The sequence below is a fragment of the Phoxinus phoxinus genome, assembly GCF_949152265.1.
Source record: "Phoxinus phoxinus genome assembly, chromosome: 3".
Lineage (NCBI taxonomy): Eukaryota > Metazoa > Chordata > Actinopteri > Cypriniformes > Leuciscidae > Phoxinus > Phoxinus phoxinus.
The window spans coordinates 25,683,271-25,704,101 of record NC_136878.1 but is presented as its reverse complement, the minus strand read 5'-3'; the positions used below and the strand labels follow the sequence as shown (position 1 = coordinate 25,704,101).

At 37.1% G+C, this 20,831-nt stretch overlaps 1 protein-coding gene across 10 annotated transcripts in view; it reads left to right on the top strand.

Annotated features, from left to right (window-relative positions):
• Nucleotides 1–20,831, top strand: part of fsta (follistatin a) — a 131,369-nt gene that overhangs the window by 54,543 nt on the left and 55,995 nt on the right. For 2 of the 10 annotated variants that reach the window (XM_079607576.1, XM_079607581.1), the window contains one exon: nucleotides 4,869–4,999. The exons of 7 other annotated variants lie outside the window; for them this stretch is intronic. In XM_079607576.1, the coding sequence (XP_079463702.1) occupies nucleotides 4,947–4,999 (53 nt within the window). In that variant the 5' untranslated portion in view covers nucleotides 4,869–4,946. Of the gene's footprint in view, nucleotides 1–4,868; nucleotides 5,000–20,831 lie in introns of those variants that run through there. One more of the 10 variants, XM_079607577.1, reaches the window with a different exon arrangement.

Here is a 20,831-nt window from a genome sequence, read left to right as displayed (position 1 = left end):
AAATCCGCCGTTATAATAGCAATCCGCCATGGAACAAGCGCGCCTGCTCTTAAAGGGAATGTGAGAGGACGCTCTGATTGGTTTATTTCACGTTACGCCCAAACCACAGCTATGAATAATACTTCAGACCAACCCATTTTAGATTTGCGTCGGGCGCAAGAGTCATTTATCCCGCCGGTATAATAGCAACAGGGCCCGGGATCCGCTCACAAAGTTTCGCGTTTGATTCTTGCGTTAAAATAGGGCCCTGTGTGCCTATCCATGTCATTAAAAAATAATTATTTTATTAGTTGTATAATAATTTTATTGTTTGCAATTATAATTACAAGGTTAACAGGTGTTTTTGGTTCAAGATCAATTTTTCTTTTTCCATGATAGTACTTCTTCTTCTTGACCAGGTTGAAGAAGTTCTCCATGTCGTGTAACTCTAGGGGCAAGGCTTCTAAACTTTGAATTTTTAGGGGTGTGATATTTTATTGATGATTGTTTTCAGCTGCCCCATTTATCAACTTCCGATCGTTCATATGGAATTGGCATACAAATGTTTCATTAATCACACGTGTGACCTATGTCGTTAGATTATTTCTGCAATCGTTGCTAGATTGATGAATTTGTTATTCCATCTTTATTTATCCAGAGTTATCCTTAACTTCCTTTCTAATCCTAACCCTCATCTATGAATACACCCTTTGAGGCGCTACATCTAATCCAACACTATCAGATGATCCAATGAGGAGGACTTAATTAGTCTAATGAATAATCCATAATTAGTCTAACTGAAATGCCATTTGTTGTTGTACATGATGTTTGTGTTTTGCAAAACAAATTAGCTTACATTTGGGTTGATTTGGTCAGGTGGGTCTGTTTCCTCATATACAGATCACATTCATAGGGGGAAAAAACGCAATATTTGATGCAGAATACTGCCTTGTTTTTTGTTTAGCTTGCTTGTGTAATTTATGCATTTTCCTTGAAATATGTCTTTAAAAAGTCTTAATTAGCCTTTTGTTGCAAACATTATTTGTTCATTTATTCTACTTTTCATCAGTTATTTTTCCATGCTATGGGAATCAGAAAAGAAAAAAGAAAGAATAATCTCAGAAAAAGTCAAATTTTCAAGTCAAGTCAAATTTATTTGTATAGCACTTTTCATAATAGATATTGTTTCAAAGCAGCTTTACAAAAGGTTAAAGTTTCAAATATCTTAATATCTTTGTGCTTTATAGTCGCATTTAGCAGATTAGTATATAGTATAGTATTATATATTATAGTATATATTGCCCTAGGCTATCCAACTTTATATAAAGAACTAGGCAATATTATAGATGCATTTTGCGACGAAATAAGAAAATCAAGCAGTTGATATATATAAACAACATGAGAACCTTGTACTTATGTGACATTAAAAAACAAGGCTCATAAACAAGATACTATTTTAGATATAAGCAATAAATATAAGAGAATGAAAAGAATTGCAACATGGCCAATCTTCACAGTATTCCTAATGCAATCTTCTCAGTGTCTGTATGGAGGCTCTGTCCTGCCTCGTGTCAGGTACAGTCATCAGACAGACTTCAGGCTCCTGCTCTCCTGTGAGGCTTCACTACAGAAGGGTCTAATTAATTTGAGTGGAGATGAGCTGACTGGGTCTGCTTGTGGGGTTTATTCCCTTTGTGGGTTTTTATCAGGGAGGACACTCAGGCCTAAATCTCATTGCTATAATGTGCCTGAAGAGAAAGCAGCGCCTAGCCTGGTAATGAGGGATCAGTAGACTCCCCCTCATTTGATCTTATCGCTTACACCTCTGTCTTAGCTCTTTTTTCCCTTTTCTTTCTTTTTTAACCCTTGTAACCAAAAACCTATGGCATGGAAATGAGGAGGTGGATGCAAGGTGCTTTACAGAACCTCATTTGTTGCCTCTAATTAATATGGAGAAGTTACTGAACCCCACTGTCCCGTTCAGCGTATCACTACTTAGTACTCGGTGAGGGACGGACCCTGTTTTACATGCACAAGTCTAAACATACGTCATTTTAATCTCAAGCTGTGGTGGTGTTTTTTTTTGTTTTTTTTGCAATCAGCAGCCCAGTCTGCCAGCCAAGACATTATATCATCTTGGTATCAGCTTCTTGATAATGTTAATAAATACAAACCTTGTCTAAATCTTATGAACTGTGTATGCTTTGTGTGTGCATCACTTTACTCAGTTAAATTGTGTTTAAATGCAGTAGTGTGCAAAATCTTAAAAACTACAATATCCAAAATGAATAAATAGCGCTGGATGCTTCTAAAATGGAGATGTAACTGCAAAAGATTATGAAATTTACCGAATTAACTTAATAAACATAACATCACATGCAAATTCCGTGTTTACACTGCGAGACACAGGCTCAATAAAGACTGTCCAAAAGCTCACAAACAATTTTGAAGAGTTCAGTCTGTCTCTGTGTTAATACAGTAACTTAATGTTTATATTCTAAAGAAGTTTCTAGAGATTGTTATGAGTTTGTTACTTTTCAGTGTTTGAAATTTCCCATAGATGAGACATTGTTTATGAGAATCTGTAATCTGGCCTGGTTACTCTGTTAATGAAAACACACGTGGACCACAGACTGCTTGTCCATGGGGTATTAAGCCTGTAAGCAGATACACAGACTTCTATCTATATTTTATGCTTTAATATGCATTTATTTTGACATTTTAAAAACCATTAAATATATGTGTGTCTTGAACAATTAATTATTTGTGTGTTAAGCAATATGGCATAACAATTATTTTTATTCTCACTAATTTTGATTCCAATATCGTTGATATAGCAAATAAAAATAACTTTATTTTCTTGTTTGGAACTCCAACAAGAGTAAATAAACATATAGAACAAATAATTAATGTATAGTATACAGTGCTATGCATAAGTTTAGACACCCATGCTAAAGTTGCCTAAAAAGAGGAATAAAAAATCATCTTTTGGAAATTTATCTTAATGCCTTAATTTAAAAAATGAGGAAAACTCCAACCTTTAAGGACACCAATTTTCTTTGTGAATGAATAATGTATCGTTAAAAAATAAATGTTCTTCCTTAAAATACAGGGTGCATAAGTCTGGACACCCCTATGTTAAATTCCCATAGAGGCAGGCAGATTTTTATTTTTAAAGGCCAGTTACTTCATGGATCCAGGATACTCTGCATCCTGATAAAGTTCCCTTGGCCTTTGGGATTAAAATAGCCCCACATCATCACACACCCTTCACCATACCTGGAGATTGACATGGGGTACTTTCCATAAGATCATCTTTCAATGCAAATCAAACCAGCTGTTAGGCTAACTGAAATACAACCATGCCAATGTCCAGGTATGGTGAAGGGTGTGTGATGATGTGGGGCTATTTTAATTCCAAAGGCCAAGGGAACTTTATCAGGATGCAGAGTATCCTGGATCCATGAAGTAACTGGCCTTTAAAAATAAAAATCTGCCTGCCTCTATGGGAATTTAACATAGGGGTGTCCAGACTTATGCACCCTGTATTTTAAGGAAGAACATTTATTTTTTAACGATACATTATTCATTCACAAAGAAAATTGGTGTCCTTAAAGGTTGGATTTTTCCTCATTTTTTAAATTAAGGCATTAAGATAAATTTCCAAAAGATGATTTTTTATTCCTCTTTTTAGGCAACTTTAGCATGGGTGTCTAAACTTATGCATAGCACTGTATTATATTTGTGTCGTTCCACAGTAATCAAAGATATAATTCCAGTTCTTTAAACCTGGAAATATAAATTCCATTACATTTGAGATTCAGTGTGAGCAAATGACACGAGAGATGAGCTGTACTAAAATGTCAATCTTAATGTACAGGTGTCCACTTAAAATCACAGGCAAAGCTGACACTAATGGATTGCTTTGTATGGAGCATCCAGAGAATGGAACGGGATTGGAAGAGCTTAAGTGTTGAAGCACCCTGCATGTGCTGGCTTTCTGCATAAAAGGAGTTTAATTTCTACAACTCGTGCATTTGCCAGATTTAACCTTTTACTGACTCTCTGTCTCAGGGCGATGGAAATTAACCTCCTCGTCATATAGGTGAAGCCAGACATATTACATGACTAAAGATCACTCGGTGTTGTTCTTTAAAATCTATCTTTTTAACTAGAGTTCACCCGCGGGTGAATGTGTGAATGTTTATTGTGCAATTTCATGAGAAGAACTTACTTTTCGTTCAAACTGCCTTTTTGTCAGCGGGGGCGGGGGAGATCTATTATTCATGTCAGTCAGAACAGTAATAGTGTGCCTCATAATGTAAATCGTGCTTCCCTATTAGCCTAACCTAAGATATTAAAGACATTTTGATGAGTTCAATATATCAGCATTGAACAAAAATAACTCAATGCTGAGTTACACAACTACAACAACTGTGTGTGTGTGTGTGTGTGTGGTATGAATATGTGTGTAATTCAACTAGTTTATTCGTATTATATAATTCATAGCATATATTGTTGTTTATTATTGTTTGTTCATTAATTAATTTGGAAGCTTTCATAATAACTGCACATGCATTGGCTTTCAAATACAAAGCAGCATTTAGCTGTTTTTCTAATGATGATTTGATATTTTATTCTATTTTGTCTATGAGATTAAATCATCCTAAAACTTTCAAATATTCACTAACCTGCCCATAACAAGTTTTCCATGAATTACACCAATCAAGATATATTTCGGCATGAAATCAGCCGGCATGGTATGTCCTACCCAGCTTGGAAAGGTCTTGTTTTCATTTGAAGCTGTGAAAAATGTCGGCCAGTGCTATGAAATTCCCACCTGGACAATGATGTCTGAAATTCTATTCAATTAATTTCCATGGCAACAGGGGTAAAACACAAAAGAGGGTGAAAAGATGGCAGAAGCGGGCTGACTAAATCTGCTGCCACAGTGGTCCCCATGTCTCATGAATACGCAGCCTCTCTCTCCACATATACTTCAGGGCCAGAAGCCTACAAGGTAATTATATGCTTTGGAACACTCCACTTAAGTGCACCCAACAATAAAGTGAGTGCATATTCTCTGTAATCTCTTACCTGCTGAGTGAATGAAGATGTGAACTGAAAAATCTTTTCTTTTTTTTTTCTTTTTTATAAATCCTACCGTTATTCTTAGAGATCTGACTTGTAAGCCTTTGCAGTATTGTAAATCATTTGCAACAGCAATATGAAATGACATCGTTCATTTTCGGATTTTTGACCGGATCACAGATTCATATGCATTCCCCTTGATAAAAATCCCAAAATTCCCCAGCTCACATTAATACAGATATCATTGCAGCCCTCTGTATTTTCCTGGTAATAATTGGTAACCCCTGTTTAATGGATGATCACTTTAATAAATCAATAAATTCCATGCAATCATGGTGTCATCTAGTGGTGAGCATCTATAACTGCATTGATCAAGTCTCTTCGTAGCCTTCCTTTGCCCTTTTTGGACTTGTTTATTTTTAGTTGAGTTGTTTCCTTCCTTTTTCTCCCCCTCAGCTGATTTGAGGGTCAGGTCAGCGACAGCAAGATCCCCTCTTTGCCCTTCAACCTGTCCCTCTGATAGTGGCAGTTCCCGGGTCAGTGCGTGTCACCGATGAGTTCATCTGACATGCTGGGGTGTGAGGCCGCCGTCCACCCCCTATTTAGACGATCCCGGCTGAGTGACTAGGTGTTGTTAAGGGACATCCACTGCTAGTGGAGAAGGCTCCTCACGCTTGAGCGAGCGGCACTCAAGGGAGGCCGGCAGATTGAGTTGGCATTCTAACAATCTGATTGCAGATGGCAGCGAGGAGAAAAGGCTGATGGGAAGGAAGGTCTCAACTGACCCTGCCATCCCCTCTGAAAGACAGAAATGGCTGAATGGACAAGAAAAAAAAAGTTCCGCATTTAAATCTTATGACATCTGAGCATGTTTTTTTGTAGAAAAACATGTCAAAACCAAACATGGCAGAGCAGTACAATGATCCATGTACTGTATGTAAAAGGCAGCATTGTGTTTTCAGTCGTACTATTGAACGCTGTTATTATATGATAGTATGACAGCCCGTTCCGTGCGGCACAGTGCCATAGAGCTAGGAGTGGGGATGTGCTCTGGATGTGACATGCTAATTAGGGGAGCTTTGCCTGCCATTGTTCACGTGGGCTTCCAGTGAACAGGGTGGGTTTGTGGGGTGGGGGGGGGGTGGGGTGGGGGGGGGGGGGTGGCGTGAAATCAGAATGTCACACTCAGCAGGGATCACCAGCAACATGCACCACGTGCGGTCTTCCTTAAATTAAATTCTTCCAGGTAGAATCGGACGGTCAGTGCACATACAGCTGACAAATTCCACATTTTTACTGTATTTGACTTTTGCGAATCAATGCATGTGATCATCCTCCAAGGTTTAATGGGAAGTAATAAGTAGCTGCCGGATTAGAGGGATAGGTTTTCCAGGGTACCACCAGCTGTTACAGATTCATGTTGAAACAGAATCTCTCAGTCATGAGGGTAGATCGTGATACATACCTTTCAAAGACTTTTTCACTACGCCAGCATGTACTGTAAGAAACCACATCCTGCCAATGGCAGGTGAATCAAGAACATTTACAGCCATGAAACTGCAGTTTTTTGTTGTTGTTGTTTTTTCCATGTCATGGTGACAAAGTCATTTTGTCAATTGCAGCATCATATATGAGATGAGCAACTGTCTCTCGGTCTCTTCATGAAACGGCACATTTTCATTTTGGTGGCTTTAAGGGATACTTCACCCAAAATGTTTAATCCTGTCATAATTTACCGTACTCACCCTCATGTTGTTCCAAACCAATAGGACTTTCTTTAACCTTCAGAACACAAATGAAAATATTTTAAATGAAATCTGAGAACTTTCAGTCCATCTATAGAAAGCTACGCAATTGACACTTTAACGCTTCAAAAAGTTCATAAAAAGATTGCAAAACTATTCCATATGAATTTTCTGAAGAGGCACGGTCGCTTTATATGATGAACAGATTTAATTTAGGCTTTTATTCACATATAAACTTTCATCAACTCAAACATCAGTTGGTAGACGGAAGCTTATGTGAGAACCAATGAGGTTCATTCTCGTGTTACGCAACACGTTTGAGCTTCCGCAAGAGATTTGTTCTCGTGCGTCAACCAGGTTCGTTGAGCTTCTGTTTATGTGCACTGATCAATATGTGAATAAAAGTCTAATTTAAATCTATTCATCATATAAAGATGTTTTATGCATAACACTTTTTTGTGTAACATTACAGCTTAATATAACTTTTCTATTTTAATATATTTTAAAATGTAATTTATTCCTGTGATGACAAAGCTGAATTTTTTGCATAATTACTCCAGTGTTCAGTGTCACATTATCCTTCAGAAATAATTATAATATGCTGATTTTCTGCTCATGAAATATTTTTTGCTATTATCAATGTTACAAACAGTTGTGCAGTTTAATATTTGTGTAAACCACAATAAATGTTAATGATTATTTCAAATCTTTTTGTATCATTATAATTGTCATCACTGTCATTTTGTCATTTTGAAAACTCTTACTGACCCAAAACTTTTGAATGGTATACTACTGTAGTAGATGGTATTTTTGTTTTGAATCATTACTTTTTATTTCATATTAGTGAAGGTCAGACTATCACTATACAATTCCCAAAGTTGAATGTGCTTATTATGCAATGAAAACAACTTTCAGCTATGAGAGTTTTAGCACAGATGGAACGCTGTATTGACCAATCAGCAGCCAGGACTGGAGCTATTCAGTTTTGCTCTAATGACATAAGAATGTTCATTTTTGTAGTTCAATGATCAAGTAGAATTGAGTTCAGCATCTTTTTAGTCCACCACCTTAGAATGTTAAGCAGTTCTTTCCATTCGATTCACATTTTACTGTCTTCTCAGAGATTCTGACAAAATATTAGACAAAAGTGACTGAATATGAAGCTACAAGGTTATGCAGTGAATGGAGCATGGTGTGAATAACATCACAAATGATCATGTAACATTTATCATCCTACTCTGCTGCTCTATTTGAGTGCTATTATTTATTTTTTGACCCATCTCTGTATAAATGTTGTCAGCAGGAATGATGTCAAAATCATCAAAATCAATCACAGAAGGCATAAAACAGCCAACATGTACAACATTTATGCATAGTGGAGCTTGATCATCAAGAACCCCTTGACATATCTGATTAGCAGCAATTTGAGGGCTGTGATGAATGAGCCTGCTGTCATTTTGACCCTGCTTAACCTCTTGATTTTCTGGGTTCAAGTCCAATTAACCTTTGGGAGGGATGGAACAGCAAGTGTACCACCCAGTCCAGTCAATAAGACCCAATAGTAATCATTTCATTTTCTGGTTCATCAAATGAGGTTTGGCCCAATTCACCCATCTCAGTCAATGGCAGTCGTTTATCAATGTTCAGCTAACACCACAACAGTAGAGTATTTGGTCACTGCTGGCTCTCAGAGGAATATTCTCTTCAGACAGGACCGTCACATTCACTTTTGCCTCGCCATTAATCCGCACGGCTTGCTCAAGGTGTTGTGACAGGTTTCTTGAAGTTTTTTTTTTTTGTGGGAATCCCATACAGTAAGTGCTTTTTTTCTGAAAGTCTGCCGTGTCTAATGAAAAGATGACTGACCCACAGGTGATTGAATGTAAAGTTGTAGGATTTAATTAGACATGGTAAGCTGTACAGAATGCAAGGAGCAATGTGTGATAGATTACAGCTAATGATTCAAATAGAATCTGCAGTGGCTAACAGTCTTGCGAATGAAAAATCAAGGTACTTTTTGCCTCTAAATGCATATTTCAATTATCAATTCAAAATGTTTAGTTTTAATTGTAAATTAAATTTTAGCTGACTTTGATCTGAACAACCTAGTAAATTATTATGAAAAAATAATGATTATTATTATTAAAATTAATGATACAGAAGTAGAGGTTAGAGTGAGACAAGGTAGACTTAAACCAGAATGATTTATTTGTTTGTCACAGTTTATTTCAAACTTCTAAACACCAGTGTCGTAATTATTTGTCCTTTTGTAATTCTTCTTGTCATTCCTTTCTCTTTTGTATGCCAGATTGATTCTTCAGTACACACAATCAAGTAAAGATCCTTAACGATATATGACAACATATGTTTTCATTGGAGATTTAAGCAACACTAGATCATCTTCAATAGCCCAGAGCACTGTTTGTTTTGCTTTGAGCTGAGGGAGGGGAAAGCTACATGTCAGATTATAACTGAGCTGTCCTACAGTTGCGACTACTTCCACCCCTAGATCCAATCTAAATAAAGTGTGCCCATCTGGTGTGCTCAGAGGGTCATGAACCACCTCCCTGGGACCTAAAATCACCAGGTCCAGGATACAAATTCACAGAGAGCCATGGCTCTAGCACCACTGAGTGGATCACAAGTCATCCCGTCCCTTGCTGTGTGCTAACAATGCATTGCTGCATGGGTGGCTGCGGGGAGGGATGAGGACTCTCTCCTTTCATGTGCCACATGGCTAGAGTCTGAATATGGGCCAGAAGGGGCTTGTTAATACCATTGTTCCCCTGCACGGTGGCATACGTCCTCACCATATAAACTTTGTTCCGATAGTTTGCCCTTTTCCCCCAGCCCTAATTCCCCAGTGGCAGATGCACTTTTATTCAAGGACGTGTTCTTTGGTTGTTAATCTCAAGAGCTCAATAGGATTAGAGTGAGTTGTGTTTTCATTTATCAACATCATTATGCGTTTTATTTTGTAGGCCTGGTGTATGTGAATGCCTAATAACAAACAAGACTGTTCATTCTGAGTTTTGAATCTCTCTTAAACAATAGGTCTGTCAAAATGAAAGTGTTAATTGCTGCAATACATTTTTGCTGTTTAACGCGTTAAAAATAATTAACGCGTTAATTAAAATAAATAAAAATAATTAATCAGATTTTTCACTTCCTGAAGTAGTTTTGCTAATGTCTTTTCAGCAAATCCTTTGGCTAGTATTACAGTATATGATTACGCTATCTGTGCGCTGCTCACCAGCTCCGTGAAGCTAGAGAGAGCGGCTGACTGAGGATGGTCCGCATGATCTTTTGATCAGCCTCGCTCATTCCCGCAACGTGCAAGACCCACATGTAGAACGCTCGTCCGTTGCAAACTCCACCTGACTACCTGTTTTGGATCCTGTCGGTAACAAGCCTGTCTCAGTGATTAAGACACACGGGTGTAAGTGGGAACACAAGTTTGAATACTTGTAAATGCGATATTGACATTGTTTCGAGAGGATCAATCTTCACATAAAAATATCACTACTAAATCTTGTAGAAATCCCCCTAGTCAATCATTTTATCCCTTAAAACTCATGAATAACATATTTAAATGTTTTTTTTCCTGTGAAAAAAAAAATCCTTTATTTACAGTTTATGCAAATTAGCCCCGCCTCTGCTCACTCACACCAGCTCAGAGATTCACTTGGTCAACTGAGGTAAACGCTGCACAATGGTATCACTCTTTACAATGTCAGACACATAACGGTAATTAATATGATTAGCCTTTGGCTTGACTACGTTATCAAATAGCAAATAAAGTATTGCTAATGTTACACAACTCATGTTTCCTGTTCGTCATAAAAATCAGCATCCTTACAAAACGCTTTGAACAACTTGGTCAACAACGTCAGTGGAGAAAGGCATATCACACAGTTCACGTAATTCACGCGCTATATTGCTAAATGTACCCGATTTTTCATATTAACAGAAATTATACGGGGATAACCTGGCTTCTCTTGAGACTCCCCGGCTTTAGAGCATAGTTAATGATATGCTAAATATGCGATATGCCCGCACGTTGACGTGATTGGTTACAAGGTTGTTTGTGATGTAAGAAACACCAGCAATTTCAGACCTCATTTTTGAGACTGTCTTTAGTTCACTGGACTTTTAAGGAGAAAATACTCTGCAATGGTGTTGACTTTGACTTTGAAAAAACACAACATATACATATAAACAACATTAAAAACTTGATTTTCACCACAGGGGTTCTTTAACTAGTCATTTTATTACAAATTTTTCTTGAAAATGAATGCGTATTCAATTATTTCATCATATCAATTCAATTCAATTATACTGAATTGTTGAATGGCTATAATTACCCATTTTATCCCCAGAAATTGAAAAACAAAATTCCATTTAATAGAGGCATCATTATTTGTTTTGGTGGTACTGGCCTTCATTCATAGTAGTAATTCTTTACTAAACAAATATTAAACAAATATTTAAAATATACTGTCTTTGTTGTTTCTACATTATTTGGAGATATACACATTGCATATATATGCAATGAGTAAAAAAATCATGGCAGCACATGTCAGAATATCAGACCATTTTGACAAAGCCAATCTCTGAGACCAACCTTATGCTCAGAGAATTTCTCCCCTCCAAACTATGGGCAAAGTGTATCATTCCATCCACTCTGCCAAATTGGGAATCACAATAGAGATTGCTCACATTCACCCACTGTACATGACAATGGCGCAATTGCCGTCTGATTATGTGGACGAGGTGCCTTTAAAAGGCAAATTACAAGCAATTCCATCTGATGAGAGGGCCACCAGGCTTGTAGCTCCACATGTGTGTGTCCCTCTCCACACCCACCCAGAAGGCCTGAAAACAAGCATGACCATTCAAACAAGCCACACTACATCTTTATGGCTCGCAGCAGCTGATTCATTTTAAAGACAACAGAGGGAACATGGGGCTCAATTACACAGCTGATATCATGAATGGCAGTCACCCTCAGGGCTCCACTACATCTGTACAAGAGCTATAGTCCCAATAAAATAAGTGGATGGAGATAGAGCTGTGAAATAGAGCCTGTAAATATGTCAAACAAATTAAAAGTTTGATCAGTAAAACTTTGTAAGTTTAGAATGTAAATGTTAGAATTTGTTTGTGAGGGAAAAAAAACAACAGACAATGCATTTTCCCCTGCTTCTTTATATCTGTCATCTCATATTTACAAAAAAGTATTTACTATTTGGAAGCGTATTTAAAAACATTGTCTTTTGAAGTGGATTCTTTTTTACACTTGTTTTTTTCCTATCAAAAACAGCATGAGGTTGTTATGAATCTGTACAAGGTTGTGTTAGAAATATTGACCTTTGGATATATTTGTTTTTAATCCCATTATGGCATTAAAAATCCAAAAGAATTTCAAACAAAACCTCTTCATATCCTAAATGCCTCTCAGTCAATAAATTGGAGACCTTTGTGACATCTGAAGAATGAATATGGAGTTTTATTTATCAAACTTTTGCTCCCGTTCTGGCCCTCTTTTTTATTTTCTCACCTCTGATCTGTAAGCCCCCAGGAAAAAAGATGAATTATTTTTTTGCCATTGATCGTCAACGAGACTAATAAAATGAAGCGCTTTAATGAAAGACTACTATCTGGTGAAGTGACCTGGTGGCCATTAACCCTGCTGATATGGAGTCCAGGGAAGATCAGTGGAGTCCGTGGTCAAATCAACTTGCAAAGCAAATTAGTAAACACCATAAAGTATTGGAGTGCTCCTGCTAGGAGCCCCAGTTTGACCTTTGTTTAGGGAGTGTTACATTTGACCTGCCGAGGAAATCTATCAAAACATTTCAATTAAAGGCTGGCAGACATACGAGACAGGTGGCCATCCTGCTGTATTTGACCTTGCATCCAAGACTATTTTAGATTTGTGCTTTCAAGCAGATCCAACGTTGACCACACTGCCCTTTACCCAGTAAAGACAGCAGTTAAAACAGGTTTTAATCAGGCTTTGAAATGTTTGTTTTGATAGCAGTAATTCAGCCATAGTTTCCTTTTTGTCTTCTCTCCGGCATTTTAAAATGCAATGTAGCAGATGAAAACAAATCTTTCAGAACATATACCCTCACTACGAGTGCTTCTGGAAAGGACCTTTACCTCGCAGTAGATATCCATCTAGAATCATGCAGGTCATAACTGGGCAGAGGGCCAGCTTCTTATCAGCCTGGTCATTTGAGGTGTTGAGATGTGTCCAAACAAATGAGTGTCCAATTTCCCCCTTTGTCAGGCTGACCTGAGGGGAAACGGAGACTCTCTCAAAGGGCTTGTTTGTAGAGGCTGTCTATCATAGCCCAAAGTCTCCACTTGTTTCCCTTAAAGAGACTCCATCCTTCTCAGTCATCAAGAGGGACCGTGGGAGGTGTTCTCATAGCCTACTGGCATGTCCTGTGTGAGGATGCACAGTCTGTGGGTCTCCCCTGTCCCCTGATTGTTGCCTTTATCAGGTAGCCAGTTAAACAGTGACCATGAGATGACAGACACATCCTTTCAGAGGCAGAAGAAAGAGAGATAAAGACTTTACAGTGCTATCTATAGGTACAGGCCATTTTTACTATGGCTCTACAAATTCTCCAGTAAAACAATAGAGAGGATGCTGCAAATGAGTCAGCCAGCACAGCTCAAGCTACCTTTTCTTTGTGATTGTTTTATTTAATCTTTTGCTACCTTTTTTTTCCTTTTGTCTAAAAATATTTATTGCCGCAGTCTGGCAAAATTGAAAAAAAAAGTCTAAAACTGATCTGCTTTCTTTTCATTCGCAAACAGAACTGTTAAAATCCATAATAATAATAAGTCGAATAATTGTATTAATGCAGTGATTTCCCCTCATTCATTTTTAAAAAATATTTTCAAAATCATTTACACATGTGTGGGTTTTCAGTTATATTAGAAGCCTAATAAAAATGGATCATTTGGCCAGCCGAAAATTGCTTGCTATCACTTTTGTTATTGGATACTCACTCTTATAAATATAATAATCATGGCTAATAATGGGTTTAAACAATGGCGGAAAATATTTTGCAAGCCGCTTCATCTGCATCACTAGTTGTCAGTAAAAGTCAAAGACGACTTTTTAAAAAAAGAATGCACCTTTACTATGAGAGAGTTAGGAATTAGCTCATTAGCATTGTTCCCTTTGCCTCTGGTGGTAGATGCTATAGCTACACCGTTAGGATGACTAAGTGTCTTTCTCCATTGATGGCCATTCAAAATGATCTTTTTATTCTGATAGTTTTCTTTTCTAGTGATATCACAAGTATTTAATTATTGTCCTTGCTAATACAAGTGACTGTCTGCTTCGTTAGTCACATAACAACTGAGTGCCCATGAGCAAAGATGGCCGGATATGTACTTTTGGGGGGTTATGAGCTAGTCCAGTGACTGCCATTGAGATGAATGAGAATGCTAATGGATAGCTTTCTCCAGGTTTTATAGACCTCTTTGTAATATACAGTAGCATAACTGTATCAGTGGGAACTTCCATTTTTCTTCAGCTATATACAAGTCATCATTGTATTTTAAAGAGACTGTTTTTTGAATATTACATACGCTGACGTTAAAGACAACCCTAAACCCCTTAACACATTTTATTTGGAGCATTTTTGTTTATTATGTCCATTTTATTTATATCTATTTTTAATCAGGATAAATTCTTACTCAAACAAGGATTATACTGATAATCTTGAGCTAAAAATAATAATAATTTTCTTTAACGGCAGAGATTTTATTTTTCTGAAAGCAGACTCTTGTCGTTTACTCTGTTTTACAAGTGGGTCCCACTTGCCAAACAGCCCGTGAATCACAAAGAGGAATGCAGACTGACAAAGGGCATATTACCTTCCATTGTAAGCCTCCTGAGTGCTTATTTATTTAGTTTAGTGCCTTCGCTCAGTTTCTTTCTTACTGTTACACAGACCTGCACACACATTCAGGGATTTTTTTTTTTTAATTATGTTGCTTTTCAGGCGAAGGATGTGAACGGTTCAGCAGTAGGGACTGAATAACCATCACAAAGTAATGCTAGATTGTTGAACAATGCCCAACGTCACTCTTTATATGAGACGGTGCCTGTGTGGCAGCTACAACTTACAACACATTCTCTATAAATCTGACACTGAATTATTTTATTTCCTGTGAAACAGTGGCTGCTATGACCTTTGTAGATGTTGTTCTTATTGTGTCTATGCTCATTTACTGTGGAGTAAAAGTAACATCTTAAACCAAGACCTTGGTCTTGCCAGTGTTTTAATGTTTAAACTGACCAGCTTTCCAATGGACTGGTTTTCACTGATTTTGTTTTTCAGCAGGGCGATTGCAATATTGGAATGCGGGATAATTATAACACAAAATAATTTCACTTCTTTGATTTACTTCACTAAATTTACTTTTTACAATCTCCTGTGCAAGACAGGGTTTGTTTAGTGATGCATATAGTACACACTGATTCGCACAAGTAAGGGCAGTGGGCTAAATATTGTATTAATATTAGCATATTATCAAGTGGCTTATGAATTTGCATCAATATAGAGTTTTGATGTAAAAATGGTACATATTTCTGCTCCCTTTTAAAGTTGACTCACTATGCATGATTATATGGTTAGATGCATTTTATTATTTGCATTCAGAATTGGATTTCTTTTTCCCCTTTCAGTACAGATCTACAACCCTGATATACAACTGATATAAATACATGTATAAGTCTCTCCTTTATCCACTGTGAATCATGCCAACCCATCATGTGCTGATCAAACCTTTGCTTCCTTCTTCAGAAGTGTCATTGTTAGTTCACCTAATGATGTTGTGGACCTGTCCTTAGTCTGAACCCATAGCTCATGACCTAAAAACAACATGTTTATGCAAATATTCTTTTTTAAAACTTCTGGAAAATATGAACATGAATCAGGCCACAAATGAGGTGAAAGACTCGGCATGGGCTTTTTTTGTACAGACACCCTCTCAGATGTTTCTTTGCCAGTGTATCCACCAAATCAAGGTGCTTTCGGCAATTCACTCAGGTGGCTTTCTGCCTCCTCCCAACATGAAAGGAGAAAGCCTCCATCTGCCGGGTCATATTGAAAAGACGGGCAGCGTCGTGTTCCTCAGAAGCAACAATGGCCTGGTCTGCGGAGGGGTATTCCTTGATGATTATTCCAGGTCAGACCCGGAGACAGCTGTGAAAACTCACTCTTTTAGCACTGCGTCAATGATTAGAGGGGAAGGCTGCAGGCTGCCTCCTCCGTGACCCACAACTTTTTTCGATCTTGCCGCATTTGGGGGTTTGGCCTTGCGTCTGTGGCCCACGGCTGACTCTCACGGCCTCCCTCCAAGCTCGGGAGATTGAATCTGTAACACTGTTCTAAACAATGATAAAGAGAGCTGAACCATGGCAGGTTGTGTCAATTCCTTTTTTCTTTTTTTTGCTCTTTTCATTCAATCTACATTTAATCAATGAGAGTAAATTTAGCATTTTTTTAAAGTACAGATCAAGAAGCCAGACCTGGCAAGTTTTTGATTCCAAGCAGCCTGACAACAGCATATCTTGCACTGTAGAAGCCTGCCCATGACCTCTCCGTGGATGGCGAGAGCTCTCTGAGTCACGCACTAAAATCCTACTTTGATTTGAGATGTTTATTAGAAGAAGAAAAAACACATTCATGAGTGGTTTATCTGCCTTTGACATGGCTTGAGGTGTGTTGCTGCAAAGTCAGCCTTTCAATTTTGGGATGTATCTGGCATCTTAAAAATAGAGTAATCCGGTACTATTTATCAATGGGCAATTCACTCAGGTGCGCATGGTGCGGGGTTACGCGATCTCAGACCCCTGTGAATAAAACATAGGCTATCAGTAATATTGTGAGTAGGCAGCAATGACTTATGCAAGTTCAAGGACTTTATCGATCGGTGAGCCTGGCTTAATCAAAGTCTGTCTTCCCCACCACTCATTGTGATTAAATAAGTCAGACACTCTGACAAAAAGTCTTTGACCCTTTCATTGCTTTTCAATCATGGCTGCTACTCTCAGCATCTCCGAATGCTTTTGTTCACAGGGCATAAAAGTAAAGAATGGTCAAAAAATCCTTTTAATGAGTGCACACACAGCTCCCGCCCAAATAGGATTTACATTTATGGCCAAAAGTGAACATTTTCAGTTCCCTGGACCGTATACTTGTTATAGCGAATACAACAAACCAACAGACCTGATCGGCAAATGTGCTTGTTAGGAATGTAAATAGTTCTCTCTGAAGAATGAAAGATTGAAAAGATAGACACTTGATGTTGTTCAAATCAGCTCAGTTAGACTTGTTTTATGTCTGTTGGGTTGCTTCTGATTGACGGCTTTAAAATATCTGCTGGCCAAGCTGGGCGGGAAGCTTCCTGAGAGATTTCAAAATATCTGATCAAAGATACGACACACGGCAACTGACGCTCTCATAACAACTAACAGATCACTAGCCGATAGTATCTCTCTTTATCGATGAAACTGTAACCTTACCACAATCAGATGAAGCAGTGGTTGTGTCTCTCGCTCGTCTTTGTCATGCACAGATGCGAGGAGATGAATAAACGCAGTGTTACATCTCTTTCACCTTTTCATCCAGTCATAGGGGATGATGGTAGTTCATCTGATAATCTGATTTTTGATAGGGCTTCAAGGTGTCACACCGACTAATCAGATTAGCAGCCAAACAGGTAGAGAATGAGGGTTTTTACACAACATAACCGCATCATCAACGTCTTTTGGAAGATATAAGCTGTATTTATCAACTCATGATGAGTGCTTTCAGGATTCGCATTTTGAATCTACCGCAGTGCTGCAGATCCTTTTTTGTTATAAAACAATCACAAGTTGGATGAGATTGATTTTAGGGAATAGAAACATTTGCACCAAATATATATTATCACAAATTATCTGGGTTATTGGTGATGACTGGCCTAAGTGTAAACAGGAAAATAGTGTTCTCTCCTCTTGTTAGGAAAGAGGTAATATTTGCACAGGCTACACAATGATTAAACATGGAAATCCTTTCACACCATTGAGTCTCTCGCTATTGTATAGCGAATAGGAGCGGCATCAGATTTGAAAAACAAACCCATTGTTCCCCTTCAATGCAGAAACGAGCAGAATTCCCAGGCACAGCGTGTGATAAGAGAGTCAAATCATCACATATTACATGTACTTTATCGCCAGCTTTCAGCTTTTTTAAAACAGTGTTTACACTCCTGATAAAATATCAATGTTATCACAGTGATATGTAATTAAAGACAATATCTATTTTTCATTGGATTATCTTAAACTGATCTAAATGAACCTAGTTAATATAGTGTTGGTCAGTAATAACATACCTTCTGCATGATTGAAAATAATGAATTGCACTCATTTCCACATATTATGTTATTGAGATGTGGATGTCCTTGCGTTATTTATTTAATAAATACTTTTTACCTGGCAGATCATCTTACTTGCACAATTTTTTTTAATGAGATGCTGGTTAAAAGGTTTGTGTGTGTCTGTTTGTCTGAGTTGTGACTGGAATAATGGAGAATACATCCACCTTATTGTTAGCCAAGGTTACAGGACTCTGGTTGAACCTATAATTGTCATAACAGGCTGAGACCCCAAAAAAGATTATTAGGCAGTGTGCGTGAGCCATAAGAGAGACATTGTTTCTTTTTTGAGGGCACTTAACATAGATATATGAACTTCTCAGCCACGGCCACTAAAAGAGTGTTTTAATCCTCGCTGTTCTATCTCTTTACATGAACAACCATTAATTCTGAAGATTGCACCTTGAGCAGGACATACCGTATGTAAGATAAGAATGGTGAAGGAAAATACTTTCATTATTGATTCACCACCATATTCTAAAGTTTCTTTTAGGTAACTAAGTAGAGTCCAACTGAGCAAATGATCTTGAGGCGATACCATTACGCACTTAAAAGGTCCTTTTTTCAGCTCTGTGTATCATTTCTGAGAAGTCTGAGTCAGCTAAATGACAATGAGACATTTGTAATCTCAAAACTATTGACAAAGTATAGTTTTAGATTTCTTTGAAAAACGTGGATAAAATACATTTATATTATATGGCAGAGACTTCAAAAGAGCTTGAAAGCAGTGCATTGAACGTATACAATTCATTGCTGCCAAGTTTACTCGCAGCCCTGTATTTCATTGAATTTAAGTTTTCTTTGCACAGAAATTTGCCTAAACCATGAGCCAGTTGATCATGTTTTAATCTTTAAAAGTATACATAACTTTTAATTTTTTGTTATAAGAAGAGTTTAATTGTATTGAAGTGTATTAATATACACTCTAAAGCATGTTGGGTTGTTTCAATCCATGGTTGGGTCAAATACAGTATGGACAGACCCAAGCAGTAGAGCAGAAACGCAAGCTCATGCGAAGAAACAAACTGAAAGAAATAATGATCAGTTTGAAATGTTCAGTTGCATCATATCCTGTTGTCAAATGCATGTGATAATAATTGTAACATTTTGATTTTATATCAGTATTTGTTGTTTGCATGAGATCATATCCCATTGCCGATGATATATTAAATAATTAATTTTAGCATTTTGAATTTATTGTTATTTGTTTGATATCCTGTTCGTAATCATTTTAACATTTGGAATTTTTTATTTGTTTGTTTGACATTAACGTAATGAAAAACAGGCACACTGCTTTATCTGCTACTATGAATCTTTATGTCTTTGTTAGGCAATAAGAACAATAAATATCAAGGGATACATTGGAAGTCAGACACGCCTTGCTCGTATGATGAATGGATTGGAGATGTCAAATTTTCTAGTTATAAACGTGTGATATTCAGAGCCTCAGGACGTCATATCTGTATATGAAAAGGTGCGGCCCCTTTCTCGCCCTGACTGAGAAATACTCTATCAAATCTGACCTTCATCTTTGAGTTGTTACTATTTCTGTAAAAAAAAAAAGAAATTACCCATTGATCTGTGTATTTGGTATTGGTGTTTTTATCTTCTTCTTCTTCTTTTTTTCTTCTTTTTTTGCCATTTCCTTTTATATTGTATCATTCATTTATTTATTTATTTATTTATTAAGGGGGTGTTTAAGCTATAAAGGGGTAAAAAGTCAAATAAGTTACTGTAAATGCATGTTATTTTTTATTTAGTACTTTTTATAAGATATTTTACATAAAAGATCTTAACATATAATCCACAAGACAAAAAAAGCTGAATTTATAACAAATGAACATGTTCAAAAGTTTACATTTGATTCGTAATACTGTGTTACAGCTGTTTGTTTGTTTTTCCTGAGCAATGCACAACCACCCAATGTTCTTCAGAAGAATCCTCAGGTCCTGCAAATTCTTTGATTTTCCAGCATCTTTTGCATATTTGAACCCATTCCAGCAGTGACTGTATGATTTTAAGATCCATATTTTCACCCTGAGGACAACTAAGAGACTCAAACGCAACCATTACAAAAGGTATTACAAAAAATAAGAAAAATCTACACATCTTCATCCTGTTCAAACCCCCTGGCTTAATGCATAATTTTTCCTTCTGCAGCATCAGTTAATCTTTTAATCTTTGGTAAGTAAATATCTTTTATGTAAAATATCAGGACAGTAATTTAATAATAAATTTGGCATTTTGTATGAATGTTAACTTTTCACCACGGCTGTATATATCAAGGGATTTTGCATTCACATAGCAAATCCTCACACCTGATGTAGGCAAGGACAATCCAATAATTAAAGAGAAGACATCAACAAATTATTGAATGCACAAATGTAATTCAAACAACAACCCAAACAAAAAGCGTAATGGTTAAAGGTCATTGAGGACTGATAAAGCAGGAAGTTGTTGTTTTTCATTACTCTTATTTCAAAACTCTTCTCTTTTTTTTGGATGTGCACTCTACGTTGAATTGTTTGTTTGACAACCCATCCTGTTGTTTGCATTAAATCATAT